This window comes from Geotrypetes seraphini, chromosome 10 (genome assembly GCF_902459505.1).
Source record: "Geotrypetes seraphini chromosome 10, aGeoSer1.1, whole genome shotgun sequence".
Taxonomy (NCBI): Eukaryota; Metazoa; Chordata; class Amphibia; order Gymnophiona; family Dermophiidae; genus Geotrypetes; species Geotrypetes seraphini.
This window is the reverse complement of record NC_047093.1, coordinates 27547363-27564806: the sequence shown is the minus strand read 5'-3', so window position 1 is coordinate 27564806 and position 17444 is coordinate 27547363. Positions and strand designations below refer to the sequence as shown.

The 17444-nt window shown below is 42.9% G+C and overlaps 1 protein-coding gene across 3 annotated transcripts in view; it reads left to right on the top strand.

Moving 5' to 3' along the window:
• Nucleotides 1-10516, top strand: part of FDXR (ferredoxin reductase) — a 28056-nt gene extending 17540 nt beyond the window's left edge. For all 3 annotated transcript variants that reach the window (XM_033961704.1, XM_033961705.1, XM_033961706.1), the window contains 2 exons: nt 595-768; nt 8189-10516. In XM_033961704.1, the coding sequence (XP_033817595.1) occupies nt 595-768; nt 8189-8319 (305 nt within the window). In that variant the 3' untranslated portion in view covers nt 8320-10516. The remainder of the gene's footprint in view (nt 1-594; nt 769-8188) is intronic.
• Nucleotides 10517-17444: the final 6928 nt, after the last annotated feature.

The following is a 17444-nucleotide window of genomic DNA, read 5'->3' as shown; positions in this document are numbered from 1 at the left end:
ACACTGAAATCATCCACATAAAATAATTTCATCCACATAAAATAATTTCATCCACATAAAAATAAATCACATAAAAGCCTTAAAGGACCTAGTCCGCTAGGGATATAGGACCCAACACGGTCCACATTTCAACAAAAAGTCTTCTTCAGGGGTCCCTGGGGGTCCTATAAAGATGAGTGTACCTTTGGAACTTTGACACTTTCAAATAAAGTCCATTTAGGAACATCGCCACTCCACAGTTTTTTTTGTTTTTTTTTTTTTGTTTTCTCAACATATTATACAGACATTTTACATTTTAACAGCACTTAAATTCAATCAAAATTATATTCTATGACAAATACATATAGCATCCCCCCCTTTCTACATATCCAAAAATGGCACTCAAATTAAAAGTATCTTCCCACCCCCAGGACGTGTATGATCATAGGGCAAAATCAACAGTCATTCCTTACAGAATTTTGTCAATGGCTCCCAAATATCCATAAACGTTCTATAATGTCCCTGCTGTATAGCAATCGGAGGAGAAAGGTTTCTTTTTATGTTCCTGGGGTTGCTGTGAATGAGCTTGCCTTATTTTTTTACTTTTTGTTTCAGGTCTGTACTGTAGCGGCTGGGTGAAGAGAGGTCCCACTGGGGTGATCATTACTACCATGAACGATAGCTTTGATACTGCCCAGTCGATGCTAGAAGACCTCAGCTCTGGAGTTGTGGACACTTCTGTGCACAAGCCTGGTTTCCAGTCCCTGAGGGAAACATTGCAACAAAGAGGTCTGTATGCACAAACGCAAGTGTGCAGAGGGGAGTGAGGTGACGTGAGCTGATGTCTGAGCATAAGTGTCAGCAAGTAGAAACTTGTAAAGTATGAGTATTAGCCTCTAAGATATGGGAAGCAGTCTGTGAACATGGGCACACGTGAGGATGATGAGAGACTTGCAAACAAATTTTATACATAAATACACTTGGGGATGAAAGAGAGAAAACTTTAAAGGAGCAGAAAAAAAAGATGTAACATTTGTTTTGATTAGAGAGTAAATAGCTGTAACATCATAATTTCATTTTACGTAAGTAAAATGTCTCTTAAGGATTTAAGATATGGCTAGCAGACGCCCACAAAGCATTTGCAGTGGCCCCAGCATTTCAACCCATCCCCACACGCTGACCCAGGCATATACACACTCTGGTCCTGATTCTACAGTATAAACGTTGCCTAATTCCAAGGTGTCATTGCGTGCGTTGGTCAGTCGTCCCGAGGAAGGTATTGGAGAGGAAAATGGTGATGGAATTCAAAAAAGCGTGGGATAAACAGAGGATCTCTAATTAGAAAACAAATACCATACCATACAATCTATCACCAACTGCTCAGAAGAGATTTCTATGGACATTATAATCCTTCGATCTCAACACCCCTGTTTCGCGCAATCAAATTGTCCTCCTAAACTCATTGATACCATGTTTGTGACTGCTCTCATGCATATTCTGAAAAATTGGAAATCATCTTCGTTATTAGATTATACTTTTTGGTGGAACTCTCTATGTATGTACTAGAGAATGACACGGTGACAAAATTCATCACTGTTCCCGTCCCTGCTGATAACCGCGGGAAATAATCCCATGTCATTTTCTAGTGTCTATTTCAACCTCAGTCCTTCTACACTAGCATTCTTCAGAGCAAAGCTTGCGGGTCAGTGGTTGTGGCCATTCATACTCTGATTCTTCCCTCTCTCCTTAAAGAATGACATGAAGATGGTTTCCCGCGGTTATCCGCGGGGACGGGAACGGTGATGAATTTTGTCACCGTGTCATTCTCTAGTATGTACCACAGATTTGAATCATATGCATATGAAAATAAAATTTCACTCCGTAAATCCATGAATTGGAAAAACAAAAAATCACCCTGGTCATTTTTAGATTCATATGTACACTCTACTATGTAGACACTCCTGTCTTCTCCTCTCTTTAAATTTTTTTTTTTTTTTTTTCTTTCTTCTTTCTCTTCTTTTTTCCTCTCTCTTTCAATTTTTACTTTGTCCTATTTCACTTTCTATTGTCATACATCACCACAAACAAATCCAATACTCTGAGCTTTTCTTAATAATATGGGCCTTTATAAATAACTGTATATTAATGCAAAATATTATACTACTTTTATGTATTTGAATTGCTCCTTGTATTTTTTAAAATACTGAATAAAAATTTATTGAACTAAAAAAAAAAAAAAGGAAACAGAAAACAAATGGTATAAATTAAAGAGCTAAAGCCGGTACTGGACAGACTTGCATGGTCTGTGTCCCATATATGGTGATTCGGTGTAGGATGGACTGGCTGGGGAGGACATTAGTGGTAGCTCCACTAATTTGGAATATGAGGATGGTACTGGCCAGACTTTACGGTAGATATCCTGCAAACAATGGGATGGTTGGACTTCAGCATTTGGAATCTAGGACAATATCGGGTGGACTTCAATGTCCTTCAACGACCACCTCAACTCCCTGGTAAAAAAATGCTATTTCAGCCTTCACATGCTGAGGTCAGTAAGATCCTGTTTCCATCAAAAACATTTTGCCGTTCTCGTCCAATCCATCATCCTCTCCAGACTGGACTATTGCAATTCCATCTTCATATGCCTAACGAAGAAAAACCTCCACAGACTCCAGCGGATCCAAAATGCCGCGGCCAAGCTTATCTTTGCTAAAAGTAATTTCGATCACGTCTCTCCACTCCTTTCCAAGCTTCACTGGCTTCCGATAACTTCCAGAGTCCACTTCAAATGCATCAGCCTAACCTTCAAGATCCTCCACGGCATCCTTCCTCCATTAATTCCACTTTCTTGGAATTCCTCGAATCTTAGTACCTCCAGACCTACCCAAAAATCGAAACTATCCTTCCCCTCACTAAAAGGCATTTCCCACCCAGGAAAACTGGGGACTTCCCTCCTCTTCAGATTCACCGAGCTCTGGAATAACCTCACCTCCCCCCTTCGGAACCTGAGTGCTCTCCAACCCTTCCGCAAACATCTGAAAACCTGGCTTTTCTCTAAAATCTAACTTCTCCCTCCTCTCTGACATCCTAGCTCTCTAACATTCTTCTTCTCTCCGATCTTCATCTAACACTTTCCCTGGAGTTCCTTTCTTATTACAATCCCTGTAAACCGTGCCGAGCCCCACGACCATGGAGATGGCGCGGTATAAAAACCTAAGGTTTAGTTTAGTTTAGACTTTAGTCTATGGCCCAGAAATATCAAAGAAGAGACAAGTTAATCATGTATTTTTAATGATAATAGCTGTTGGGCAGACTGGATGAACCCTTCAGGTCTTTATTTATTTATTTATTTTTATTTATTTATTCAATTTTTCTATACAGTTCTCCCAGGGCAGTTCAGAACGGTTTACATGAATTTATTCAGGTACTCAAGCATTTTTCCCTGTCTGTCCCGGTGGGCTCACAATCTATCTAATGTACCTGCCATCATTTTCTATGTTACTATTTATAATAATAATAATTTATTTTCTTATATACCGCCTTACCAACAGTTCTGGGCGATTCACAACAGAAAAAGAAAACTGAAACATTTCAGCGAAAAAATACAGTTTCATAAAAACAATACTTCATACAGCAGTCGGATACAGCATTAGTTAAAATGCAGTTTCAAATATTACTAAAAAAAATAAAAAGTTTAGAAGAATAAAAATAGAACCACATCGTAAAATTAAAATCGACATTCTTGTTTATCAAATGAATAAGGTTTTTAACGATTTCCTAAAAGTAAAGAGTAGGTTTGAGCAGTCAGCGGATTTCTCCAGGAGTTCACCTTCCCAGCCTGATACTCCAGTGTCCTGTCCAAAAACGTTTTGTAACGGCAGGCCCTTTGGGGTAGGGAAGACGAACTTACCCGAGTTTCTGATACCTTTTGTTGAACAAGACAATTTCTAATAAGAAACCAGATAGGAGGCAAAAGTCCAAAAAGTGCCTTATAGCAAATACGGTGACGGGACAGAAGCGCGGGTGACGAGACAGAAGCGTGTGAGACAAACGAGCGCCAACAATTCAGTGCAATACTTCAGCGTGCCGCAGAAAAACCTTCTTTTAAAGGGCTCCGAAGGGGGTGTGTGTGTGGGGAACCCCCCACTCTACTTAATAGGGATCGCTCTGCCGTGTTGGGAGGGTGGGGGGGTTGTAACCCCCCACTTTATACTGAAAACATAACCTTTTCCCTAAAAAATAGGGAAAAAGTTACATTTCCAGTATAACGTGGGGTTACAACTCCCCCCCCCCAACGCCAGCGCGATCCCTATTAAGTAAAGTGGGGGGGGGTTTCCCACCAACACCCCCGTCGGAGCCCTTTAAAAGAAGGTTTTCCTGCGGCACACTGAAGTCTTACGCTGAATTGTCGGCGCTCGTTTGTCAGCGCACGTTTGTCTCGCGCGCTTAAGACTATGAACTGCAAATACACCCAAACTTTAAAAACAATCTAACCCCAAATGGTAACCAATGCAATTTAGCATAAAAAGGGCTAACACGGTCATATTTTTTTAAGACCAAAAATCAAACGTACAGCAGCATTCTGAACCAATCGGAGTCTTAATAAAGTCTTTTTTGCACCTAGCAGCGCTTAAGTGGTTTTGGGCCCCAGTAGACGTTGAAACCTTAGGCGCACTCCCATTTAGCCAGGGTTTTCTTGGCCTAAATGAGTACACCTAAGTCAAACCATGCCCCAAATCTGCCCTAAATCCACCCCAACTAGAAGAAAAGAGGGTATTCAGATGATCAAAAAAGAATTATATTCTCATTATTCCAAAAAATTATAATGATCGCCCAAAATTGCTGATCAAATGATCCTCTCTCATCACCTAAAGAGTTATATCATCTTTAATTTTTAAAGAAGATCTCATTAAACATCAAACATACTATGAGGGATGAGCATATCATAAAATTCAAGAACTCGGATCATAGGACCACCTATGATTAGTCCAGGTCCACATCCTGTGCTCCATTTTTTTTTTTTTTTTAAATCTTTCATGCTCACTCTGCCCTCCCTACCTTTTTACCAGGGTGTTCCTGGTATAAAATCGCAGAACAAAGACTTTAAATGTTGCTTAACCATTGGTTTCTTCCTGTCATGAAAAGTTACCATACCACAAATAAAGAAGGCAACACTTAACTTCTGGTTAAACCAGCCATGGTCAGCGCTGAACCTGTAATACGAGCTCCCTACTAGAGAATGACATAGTGGCTGTTACCCGCAGTAAGCCGCAGGTGACCGCGGGTAACCTGCCAAAACCGGTGGGGGGGAAACAGTGTTCACCACGGCTATGGGAACAAGGCCATTCACCGCCCCGTGGAGCGGTGAATGGCCTTGTCTCCGCAATTGAGGGAGGGAACGCACGAGGTCACCGATCGCGCTCCCTCCTTACTGTTAGCCGCCACCAAAGCATCTGCCTCCCTCCCTCCTTACAAATTGTTGCCGCCCGATCGCTGCCGCCGCCACATGAGCATCTCCCTCCCTGCCCCTTACCTTCACGGCAGGCAATTTCTCTAAATGTGCTTCTTATGAGCAGCTGGAGCGTTGAAATTGCGTGTGGCTGCCGTAAAGGTCATCTCTAACGCAACCGGAAGTTGCATCAGCAACAACCTTTCCTGCAGCCACACGCGATTTTAACACTCCGGCTGCTGGTAGGAAACACATTTAGAAACTGCCTGCCTCGAAGGGGTGGAGAAGAACAGACGCTGAAGGGAATTGGGGAAGGTGGGGTGGGGAGGAACAGACGCTGAAGGGAACTGGGGAAGATGGGGTGCGGAGGAACAGACGCTGAAGGGAACTGGGGAAGGTGGGGTGGGGAGGAACAGACACTGAAGGGAAATGGAGAAGAGAGAGATTCCAGACTATGGGGGGAGCGGAGGGAAGAAATGGGTGTCATACCAATTGGGGGATGGAGTGGAGGGAAAGATGGAAGGGAGAGGCACAGTAACAGAGCATATGGAAGAGACAGAGAAGGCAGACAGTGGATGGAAGGAAATGAATGAGGAGAAGATGAGGAAAGCAGAAACCAGACAACAAAGGTAGAAAAATAATTATATTTATATTTTATTTTTTGCTTTAGGATAAATGAGTATATTAGTTGTGTTGATAAAAATTTATAAACAAAGCCCTGCCAGCTGAACAGCTCTTTCTCTAGTTCAGCAGCCAGAACTTTGATTTATAAGGAAGGAATAAGCTAAATATCGCAGAACTGAGGCTTGTATGGATGCTGCGGGGACAGTGGTCGTGGGGACGGGGACAAATTTTTTTCCCCATGTCATTCTCTACTCCCTAAAAATCCGCCCCTAACCATGCCTACTTGCTGGTTGGCGCCTAGTAAATTAGAAGCCTACCACTAATTACTTATTTTAAATTGTTTTTATGGCATTTTTTAATGGTTCTTTCAATTATTGGGGCCGATTTAGTCAATTAAGAAAATTAAGTTAGTTGCCTAGATTGGCTAGGCATGCCGATATAGGCTGTGTCAGACCAGTGATCTATCGTGCCCAGCAGTCCGCTCACGCGACAGCCCCCAGGTCAAAGACCAGTACCCTAACTGAGACTAGCCCTAACAGCGCACTTCTTGTTCAGCAGGAACCTGTCCAACCCTGTCTTGAATCCCTGGAGGGTGTTTTCCCCCTACGAGAGACTCTGGAAGAGAGTTCCAGTTTTCCACCACTCTCTGGGTGAAGAAGAACTTCCTTACGTTCTTACGGAATCTATCCCCTTTCAACTTTAAAGAGTGCCCTCTCGTTCTCCCTACCCTGGAGAGGGTGAACAACCTACCCATATCTACTAAGTCTATCCCCTTTAGTACCTTGAATGTTTCGATCATGTCCCCTCTCAATCTCCTCTGTTCGAGGGAGAAGAGGCCCAGTTTCTCCAATCTTTCGTTGTGCGGCAGCTCCTCCAACCTCTTAACCATCTTGGTTAGTCTTCTCTGGACCCTCTCGAGCAGTACCATGTCCTCCTTCATGTACGGCGACCAGTGCTGTACGCAGTACCCCAGGTGAGGGCGCACCATGGCCCGGTACAGCGGTATGATAACCTTTAGGCGTCATTTATAGAATCTGGGCCTCTGTTTCCACTCCCTTCCCCCCCTTTCAAAAGCTCTTTGTCTCCAGCCACATCCTGCTACCCCTATATAGACTGTGTGCAATAATCCTGAAAACCGTTATTAACGAAGTTCTTATTTGCCTTTTAATGGGATTTGTTATGTTAAATCTAGACTATCGATTTTCTCACTGGTCGGTAAGAATCTCTGGAATTCAATTCCAGGTATAATGAGATTGTGCAAAGATCATGTCTTTTAAGAAACCCTGTGGTTGTTATTTGTTTTAGATTTAAGAATTCTGTATTAAGGAAATTTGTGGGGAAGATTTATTTATTTGTTGACTGCATTTTATTATGTTTGTTTGTACTTGAAATTGTGGATGTAAATGTTTTGTACATCGCTTAGATCAGTGGTCTCAAACTCGCGGCCCCGGGGCCACATGCAGCCCGCCAGGTATTATTTTGAGGCCCCTCGGTCTGTTTATCATAATCACAAAAGTCAAATAAAACAGTTTCTTGATCATCTGTCTCTTTAGCTATAAATGACAATATTATTATTAAGACTTAGGCAAAAGGAAAGATTTATAAACTATAGAGTTTTACCTCATGCAAAATTGCCATTTCTTTAATAAGACATTAACAAATTTTTTTCCGGCCCTCCAAGTACCTACAAATCCCAAATGTGGCCCTGTAAAAAGTTTGAGTTTGAGACCACTGGCTTAGATTAAGTGATTTCATAAATTTTTTAAAATAAATAAGCAAATAATTTTCTATCTTCACTAAGGGCTCCTTTTACTAAGCTGCGTTAGCGGTTTTAGCGCGCGTGCTAGATGCTAACGCCTCCATTGAGCTGGCGTTAGTTTTTCCGTGTAGCGCAGGGGGCAGCGTGCGCTAAAAACGCTACCGCAGCTTAGTAAAAGGAGCCCTAAATTTTTCTGGAAACGTGGTTTGTGCATTTTACACGGACGAAGATTAACCCACCTGCCCTCGCTTAGTTCATCTTTCTGATGTGTGGTTCACCTACATTTTTTTATTTATTTATTTTTCTCATTTTGTGTTTGTTTGTTTTTTTTTTCCCCAAGATATTTCAGCTCACTGCTTTTCTTATGTGTTCCACAGGTGTTCGCTGTGTTTCCTTCTCCGACTGGGAGAAAATTAATGCTGCGGAAACTGCAAAGGGAGGCGAGGTTGGAAAACCCCGGGAGAAGATCTTGGACCTTGAGGTGATGATACGCCTGGCTAGCCAGTGAGGACCTTTGCGATAGGACTGGGGTTCTGGGATGGACTGGTCAGCGATGGCCCCAGGATTTTTTTGCAGTTTAGGTGGCAAGTGGATCCTGGTATTCCAAGACGAGGAGAGAAATCGGATTCTGACGCTTTGGTCCTTCCGTCCTGGTGCCTGTGTATTTGGTTACATCTGTTTATTCTGAAGATCTGTTGGTAGTTCTCGGGTATTCCTCAGTTCCAGCACTTACCTAAATATGTATTTGTGACCACAAGTGCACAGAAAATATTCCCAGAATATCCTTCCAGCAGCTGGATGTACAAAGTGAACACTATTATACACAGTACCAGACACATTGGGTCAATGTCTCCGTATCTCAGACGTCCAACCCAATCCCTCCACTTAACGTTTTTGCTGCAGTTGCTAATGTGTCAGACTTGTGCTCTGTAACCATCATCTACTGATCAGATCTACATTTAGTTCTGCTGTGAATGAAATTTTAGGACCACATTGGAGAAATGCCAGCAGCCCTGCCTGGGCCCTCAAAGATTTATTTTATAAATCTTTATTAATTTTCAAAACTAATATAAAGTGCCATAAATTATACATGCATTCGTTACAAAATAAGCACTTAAATTCCAACAATAACAAAGAAGATAATAAATATCCCTCCCCTCCCATCCAACAATTTGATCAAGAAATGAACCAAAAAATATATCCCCCCGCCCACCCCATCCTGGACATGTATAAAAATAAAGAAAAGATTTGAAAACTAAGAAACTATGTTGAATTAACAAAGGATGTCAATGGGCCCCAGATCAAATTAAATACTTTGCTATGCCCCAGTATATCTGCATTCATTTTTTCATATTTGTACCCTACACATACACTGGCCCACCAAAACGGAAAGTTGAGCCGATCACAATTCTTCCAATTGCGGGTTATCAACTGTATATCTATCCTTGTCATAATCAAGAAGAGCCTGCCTTTGTAGCGATCCATAGGAGGCTGAGCCCTCATCTTTACAAGAAAAAAGCCATAGGCCGTGGCTTTTTGATCTCAGGATAAAAAGTACCAAGCTCCGTTTGTGCTAGTCTTCAGTCTTCATGTCTCTTTCAAACATGCTTCTTTCTAACGCGAGTGTCCATCAAAGAAAGGCCTTTGCCCCCAGAACTATACAATCCTGTTTTGCATGTTCTTATGATTTCCATCTGCCCACTGAGCTGTTTTGACACTGAGCGTGCTCATGCAAAAGGCACTTCCAGAGCAGAATAATTCTAAATGTAGCGCTGTTTGAATTAATCTGGAAGGCCTGCACCTGTTTTGCCGGCTATATTCTTTGAAATCAAGATGTTTCTGTCAAGATAGGCTGTACCTGGTAAAGATGTGAAGTGAAATTACTACCTGTATGATTTTAAACTTGGGGAAGGGTTTCAGTGCAGTTCTAGAAGGTCAAAATGTTAGCTGGAGAGCAATTTTCAAACTATATTTGCCCATGTTGATGTTTATAAGGGTGATGGGGCTTTTTGAAAATTGTCCACGCTGTATGCAGGTAAAAATGCATTCCTTGTGAAACACTTAGAAACATAGAAAGATGACAGCAGAAAAGGGCTATAGCCCACCAAATCTGCCCACTCCACTGTCCCACCCCATTAAGTCAGAGTGCTGCTCGACCCACGTAGAGATCCCACGTGGACGTCCCATTTATTCTTAAAGTCGAGCACGCTAGTGGCCTTGATCACCTGCACCGGTAGTTTGTTCCAGTGATCCACCACTCTAAAACTTCTGGAAATGATGATAGACAGATGCTATACCATGCAGCCACAAATCAACAAAATACAGAAATCATTCGTGGTCATGAGAAGCCTAAGGCAAGTTTAAAAATTGTTTGACAGAAAACAGTTCTAGCTGTTGGGCCAGTCCCTAGCCTTAGGTCTTCTAGACTACTGCAACATCCTCTATCTCCCCTGCCCCGCAACCATGATAAAACTACAAACAGTACAAAACACAGCTCTGAGACTTATCCATTCACTGAGGAAACACGACCACATCACAGCGGCATACCTCGAATCGTACTGGCTCCTAATACAAGCAATAATACTATTCAAATTCTAATGTCTACTATTTAAAACCATCAATGGAGACAGCCCAGCCTACTTGTATAACCGCCTAATCCAAACTACCACTACCAGACTTAGGAGAACCCACACACCATTCACGCACCCTCCAATCAGAGACATCAAACAAAAAAAACTATATGATGGCCTTCTAGCCACACAAGCAGCAAAACTAGACTACCAGCTCTCCAATTTACTGATCACGACCCCAGACTACAAAACTTTCAGAAAAGAAATAAAAACCATGCTATTCAAGAAATCCTTAAAGACAAATTAACACCGTAAGAATCATCTCAATCCCCTGTAGCAACCCACTCCACTCTATAATACCTCTAGAAATGTCTAGGTAACTTCTTATGTAATCCGCCTTGAACCGCAAGGTAATGGTAGAATAGAAATCACTAATGTAATGTAATATAATAACTGAAGTGTCTCCTAGGTGTTTGATACCTTTGGGCCGGGACTAGGAAAAGTGCCAATCCTTCAGATTTTAACGTCTGAAGTCTCAATTTCAATGTGACCATCTGTCAGAAGAGCAGTACAATGTGTTTGGAGAAATTTCATTCTTTTTGGCTCATTTTTGGCCTAATAGACTTAAAACCATCTCTTTTTTTTTTTTTTTTTCCTGCTTACCATCTACCTCATTTCTAGCAGTAGCCAAAGCAAATTAATTTTTATGGTTCCAAACCACACATGAAATGGATGAAACATCGCCTTTTAAAGTGAAAAATCCCCCATGAGGTGAGTTATTTTTGGTAAAGTCCGGGCATTAAGAACACTCTAATGCATTTATCCTTTTTAGCTTTCATTCTGTTTTGGGATTGTTAACCTTGTTTACAATGAGAATTAAAACCCAATAACCCTTGAATATTTGGGGAAATAAAAATGGGGTTATTCTGGTCAGCCTTGTTCAGTTTTGTATCCCAGCTGCCTTTCACATTTTTCTCACTAGGTGTCACTGAAACGTCACTTTCTACACTGCTGCTCAGCTGCTGCTCTGAAAAGACCATTTAGTTGTGCTCAACAACCTTTAAGCTCAAAGAGAGCTAAACTAGAATATTGTAAAGAAAATACACCTGCCTGTTCCAAAACAAATATTTCATCTACTTTTGCAGATGAAATGACTGTTTTCACCAAATCAATGAGAGATATTAATAGCATATAATTTGAAGTTTTCTAGTGATGCATCTGGGGTATAAATTTGGAAAAATCTGCATATTTTTCTTTGTAAATGCTGCTGAACATCTAAGCAATATGTATCTATCCCTCTCTCTTTCACCTCTTCCCTCCACCCACAGCTCCAACACGTCTCCTCTCTTCCCTTGTGCCCTCCATCTCCCCATGATCCTGCATCTCTCCCTTCCCTGCACATGGTCTAGCATAGCTCCCTTTCTCAACTTTCTCCCAGTCTATCTTCAGTTCAGACTTGGTTTTAGCACTAGAATTTGCCAGTAGCAGCAGTGAGTCAAAAGTTATGACTGCAACCGGCCCTGTAGTCTTCCCTCTTCTGTGAACTGTCCTGCTGGAAGTTGCATCAAAGACAGACCACAGGCAATGCCTATGAATCCTTAGTGCACACACAGCCAGTTGGGTTTCAGGATATCCACAATGATTATGCATGAGAGTGATTTGCATGTACTACCTCCTTGATATGAAAATCTGTCTCGGAGTGGGGGGGGGGGGTATTCTGAGGATTAGGTTGAGAAGCAGTCATTTGTAAGGAAGTTCTCCTTCACCCAGAGAGTGGTGGAAAACTGGAAAGCTCTTCCGGAGGCTGTTATAGGGGAAAACACCCTCCAGGGATTCAAGACAAAGTTAGACAAGTTCCTGCTGAACCGGAACATACGCATGTAGGGCTGGTCTCAGGGTGCTGGTCTTTGACCTAGGGTCCGCCGTGGGAGCGGACGGCTGGGCACGATGGACCACTGGTCTGACCCGGCAGCGGCAAATTCTTATGTTGTCTTGATGTGCCCCAATCCTGCAATAATCAGGTTTGCAGAATGTTAAGAATGAATATTCATGAGTGATTTGCATACAGTGGAGGTAGTGTGTGCAAAATTGGTTTCATGCATATTCATTATGGGTATCCTGAAAACCTGACTGCCTGGGTGTATCATGTGGACTGGGCTGAGAACCTCTGCTTTATAGGAAGGGTTTGGGGTTCCTGCTCTGTGTGGTCTATGTACAGTGCACCTTTTAAATCACAGGACAGAGTTGGCCACGCTTTTTCTACTGCATTTTGTACTAAAACATTAAGATATTTTCTTTCTTTTAAGAACAGCATTCAGCCTTCCCCCTTCCCTTAGTTTTAATATTTGGCATCTATGTCTTACAGAGGAAACCCAATATGCATTCAGGGAAGAGGAGAGGAAGGACGTGAAGTAAAACCCTGGTTAACAGGGCCAAAGAAGCCATTAGTGTAATGAAATCCTAAAATTCCTTCAACCTGCTTTCCTAAATTACCCTATAGACTAGCATTGCGTCATCCATTTATAAAATCTGCTACAATTGTGAAAAATAAAAGGAGAACTGTGGCGGCCTCCCCCTCCCTCTGGCAGCCTATGTCTCTTGGCATAAGCCTGCTCCCTCATTATACAGCTCTATGGCAACACTTTGTACAGATGAGATACAACATCCTGAATTCTCATGCAGTCCAGTGACAGGATACATAGCTCTGTCAAAAGCCCGTTTCATCACTGTCTAGTCTGTGATAGAGGCTGATTGAATTATGGTTTTAGCTTCGGCTCTGAAACTCAGCCGAAATCTGGGTTCAGGTTTTGCCCCCCAATTTCTTAACTTTTATGACTGAAACTGAAACTTCCCCCCCCCCCCCTCCACCACGATTACTACATGGTTGACACTGGTACACCCTCCCTGGGCTCATCTTAGAAGCCTTGGAGGTCTAGTGGCCTCTTCAGAGTTAGGAATGAACCCCACTCATTCCTGCCCCTTGCGTTTGTTCCTGCCCCATGCCACCACTCCAGTGGTTTGAACGAGCATGGCAGGGGACTCGTTCCTGCCATTCTCGTTCCATTTGCAAAATGGCTGCTGGGACCTCCCATAGCAGTTTTGGCAGTCATTTCCCTGAAGAAGCCCTTTCTGGAAACGTCAATCGCTCCTCCTAAACTTACTTGCTCCACTTCATCACTGACGCTGAAACCGTGGATTGAAGACAAAGTTTTATTTTATTTTTCTTTCCAGCTTATGATTTATCTTTAATCTTATCTATTGTTTTGCCTTTTGTCTTTGTTTTGTTCTATTTCTATCATTTAAATTTCTCCAGAATTCTACTGTTCAACGGCTCCCCCTTCTGCTTCTATTCCTTTCTCTCCTCTCTTCTACCTTCCAAAGTATTTAGATCAATGCTGTCTTGTTAAAATGTTTATTTTATTTTTATTTTTCCTCTAACTCTACTTTTCACTTCTCTATTACCCTCCAGGTACTTTAGTTAGATTGTGAGCCTTCGGGACAGTAAGGGAATTTTTCAAGTACCTTTCTTATTTCTAATCTTAATGTATATTTTCTGTAAACCGCTTAGAACCTAACGGATGTAGCGGTATATAAGAAATAAATTACATTACATTACATTTCCATTGGAGCAGTAGCAGAGGGCAGGAAAGTGGGGTTTGTTCCTGCCCCCACCACACCCAAAAAACCCCCCACTGGACTACCAGAGCTTCTTAAGGTAGGCCCAGAGCGAGCGGGGTGTAATCACTGGGGTGGGTGTGCCACTTTGGGCTGGGCTTTTTTGGTGGAGCAGGATGGGGGGGGGGGGGGGAGAGGCCATTTCATTTATAATTTTGGGTTCTGCCAAAGCCAAGTGGCTAGTTTCTGTTGCAGATTCAGTTTTGGCAGAAACCAAAAATTCTAGGTTTGGTCAAGCTCTACTCTGCATCTTTGTTCTAGGCTTTGCTAGTGTGTTGTTGTTTTTTATCCAGCTGCCTGGGAAAATTTATACTACTTTTGTTGTGGAATGCAATAGGGAAATATTATTGCTGGGGGCTGGATCTCAATGTTGTCACCCATAAGATTCAAAGCTGCTGACTGTAGCCTGTTGTTAAAATAGAGCAACAGGGAAATCACAATTTCAGCTTCAGGTAAACCCCAAGGCTCGATCAATCTAGCAGGCAAGTCTGGAGCCAGCTAGCAGTCCTAATTCACATTTTTTGTCCTTTTTCCAGAGTTACTGCCAAGAGACTCTTAGGGCTAGATTCACTAAAGATACCGACTGGATCGCTGTTGGCCGATTCTCGAGCAGTGATCGATGTGCTATTAAGTTTGCATGCAAATGAATTGCATGGATGCGCAAATCAGTTGCATGGAAACACGACCGATCAATGGCTCAGTGAGCGACTGGCATGAAGTCCTAACAGCAGTGACAGGGGAATCAGCCTCCTGTCTGCTGTTAGGGCTTCTTTTTTTGTAATGGCACAGATGTGTGTGTGTGTGTGTGTGTTACAAATGCACAATCTAACCCATTAAAAGAAATAATCCCCACCCTGCGCTAACCCCCCTCCCCCACACCACCGACTCCCTCCCCCTGAACCAATCCCCTCCCCTTCCCCAAAAATAGGCAGAAGGGAGGCCCACATCTCCTGCCACACAGAACACCCCCATGCCATGCCCCCCCTGTGCACAAGACACCCCCCACAAACCTTCAAAAAATAGCAGGAGAGATGCCCATTCCCTCCTGACACCAGATGTCCCCCTCCCCCCACCAAACCTCCCTGTACCTTTTTAAAAAGTTGGAAGCAGGAAACCTGCTCTGAGGCTCCTGCTTCGGGCCACCAGTCCTAAATGATAGGCCTTCCCATCTCCGGTGCATCATGTGATGCACAGGGAGGGACCAAAGGCCCTGATTTGTTCAGACACCTAAGGCTCCTCCCAAAGTGTCAGACCAATGGTCCATCTAGCCCAATAGCCCATCCTCACAGTGGCCAATCCAGGTTACAAATACCTAGCAAAAACCCAAAGAGTAGCAACATTCCATTCAGAATCCCAAAGAGTAACAAAAGATTTCGGAATCTGAAGTAGTAACAACATTCCATGCTACCGATCCAGGGCATGCAGGGCTTTCTCAGTAACAGACTATGGATTTTTCCTCCAGGAAATTGTCCAAACCGTTCTTAAAACAAGCTATGCCATCCGCTCTTACCACAACCTCTGGCAACGCGTTCTAGAGTTTAACTATTCTCTGGGAAAAAAAAATTTCCTCCTCTTGGTTTTAAAATAAGACAGGTATTTAAAAATATCTTGTCCAGCTGCGTCTTTGCATGACAATAGAGGCAGCAAAGTCTATCTCAGTTATAAAATCTCTCTCAGCAGGTTACAAAATGCCAACTTATGGGATGTTTTACAAAAGCTCCGGAGGGAAAAGTAATTGAATACAGACCTCAGATTCTAATTTATAGGAATAACGATAGATTAGCAGAAAGTCCTTAAAGAATGAAGGCCAGCTTTTAATGCCAGCATCTAGCTCAGAAAAAGACGATTAGATGATAATTTTAGGGATCAATATTCAAAGTGATGTAAACGGGCTGGAGAAGCTTCTGACAGTTAAATTGCTTGTAGGAGTTATCCGTTGATATTTGGCAGCACTTAAGTGGCTAATGCCCCAGAATATTAACACTAAGGCCCTGCTTCTATAAATGGTGGTGAGATACGCGACGCATAGTGGCTATTGATCTTCAGTTAGGCGCAGTTTATAGAATCAGGCCTAGTGGCTCTTAAGAACATAAGAAATGCCTGCACCAGATCAGATCTGGGGTCCATCCAGTCCGGTGATCCGCACACGCGGAGGCTCAGCCAGGCGTACCCTGGTGCATACATTAGTCACTCGTATCCCTCAATGTGTCCTGCAAGAAGATGTGCGTCCAATTTTCTCTTAAATCCTAGAATGGTGGTTTCCTCCACCATCTCTTTCGGGAGAGAGTTCCAGGCGTTCACCACTCGCTATGTGAAGAAGAATTTTCTGACATTTGTCCTGGCCATGTCCCCTCTCCTGGCCGTGTCCCCCTTAAGTTGGCCCTAGGCGCCAGTAGGTGTCAAAATCTTAAGCGCTCCTATATATTCCAGTGCTTTCTTGGCCTAAATACCAATGTCTAAGTCCAACATGCTCAAGATCCATAACCATGCCCACTTTCTGGTAGATACTTCGGGCTACCTGAAAGCCATATGCGTCTTACCAAGATAGGTGCCTACTACACAATTTTTGCCAACTCTGAGCTCATTGCTGCTCATTAACGATTAAGCTAATTTAAAAATTAAGTTAGGTGCCTAATAGTGGGCTGTCAAATACAAAACTGGCTATTTTCAGAAGCAAGATGGCCGCGGTGTAGTGAGGACGCCGGCAACTTGTTCTCCTGCCAGGAATTTTTTGCCTATCTCTGTTTATCGAGGTTTCACCTGATGCCTAAAAGAAGGGGAAGAGCGGCTGCCACAGCCTGGTAACCTGAACATATCCCGCAACGGCAGGGGACGATGGACGGCTTCCTTACATCTTCGCCTCGGGGCGAACCGGCTTTGCTGAGTCGAAGGGAGGTCTCGGCAGTCGGGGAGCGAGGTGTCGCTTAGCCCTGCAGGACCAGTCCCTCCCAGCAGCTACGAGAAAGGGAAACTACGGTGGCTCAGAAGGGACAGGATACAATCTCCCATTCTGAGCTGGAGGGCTTTGAGGTGTCCTAGGATTCTCGAGCAGCAGCAGAAACGATCGTGGAAGGGGCAGAATAGATTCCAGCAGTTCCCCTACTGGAAAGGCCAGCAGAGTTCATGCTGGAGTCTGTTTGGAAGGCATTAGACTCCCTATACAAGTTGTGTGCAGGAACTCCACATCTAGTCAAAGAACTGAAAAAAAAATTGAATCTCTTCAAGAAGGAATGAAGACTCAAGGGGTAAGAATGGATTCTTTGGACCAACAGGTTCAAGGGATACAAAAGTCCCAAGTTACCTTAATGCAAGATAGATTATTGCTAATAAGGAAAGCTGAAAATATGGAAAATTGTACTAAAATGCTAAATTTAAGAATACTTAACTT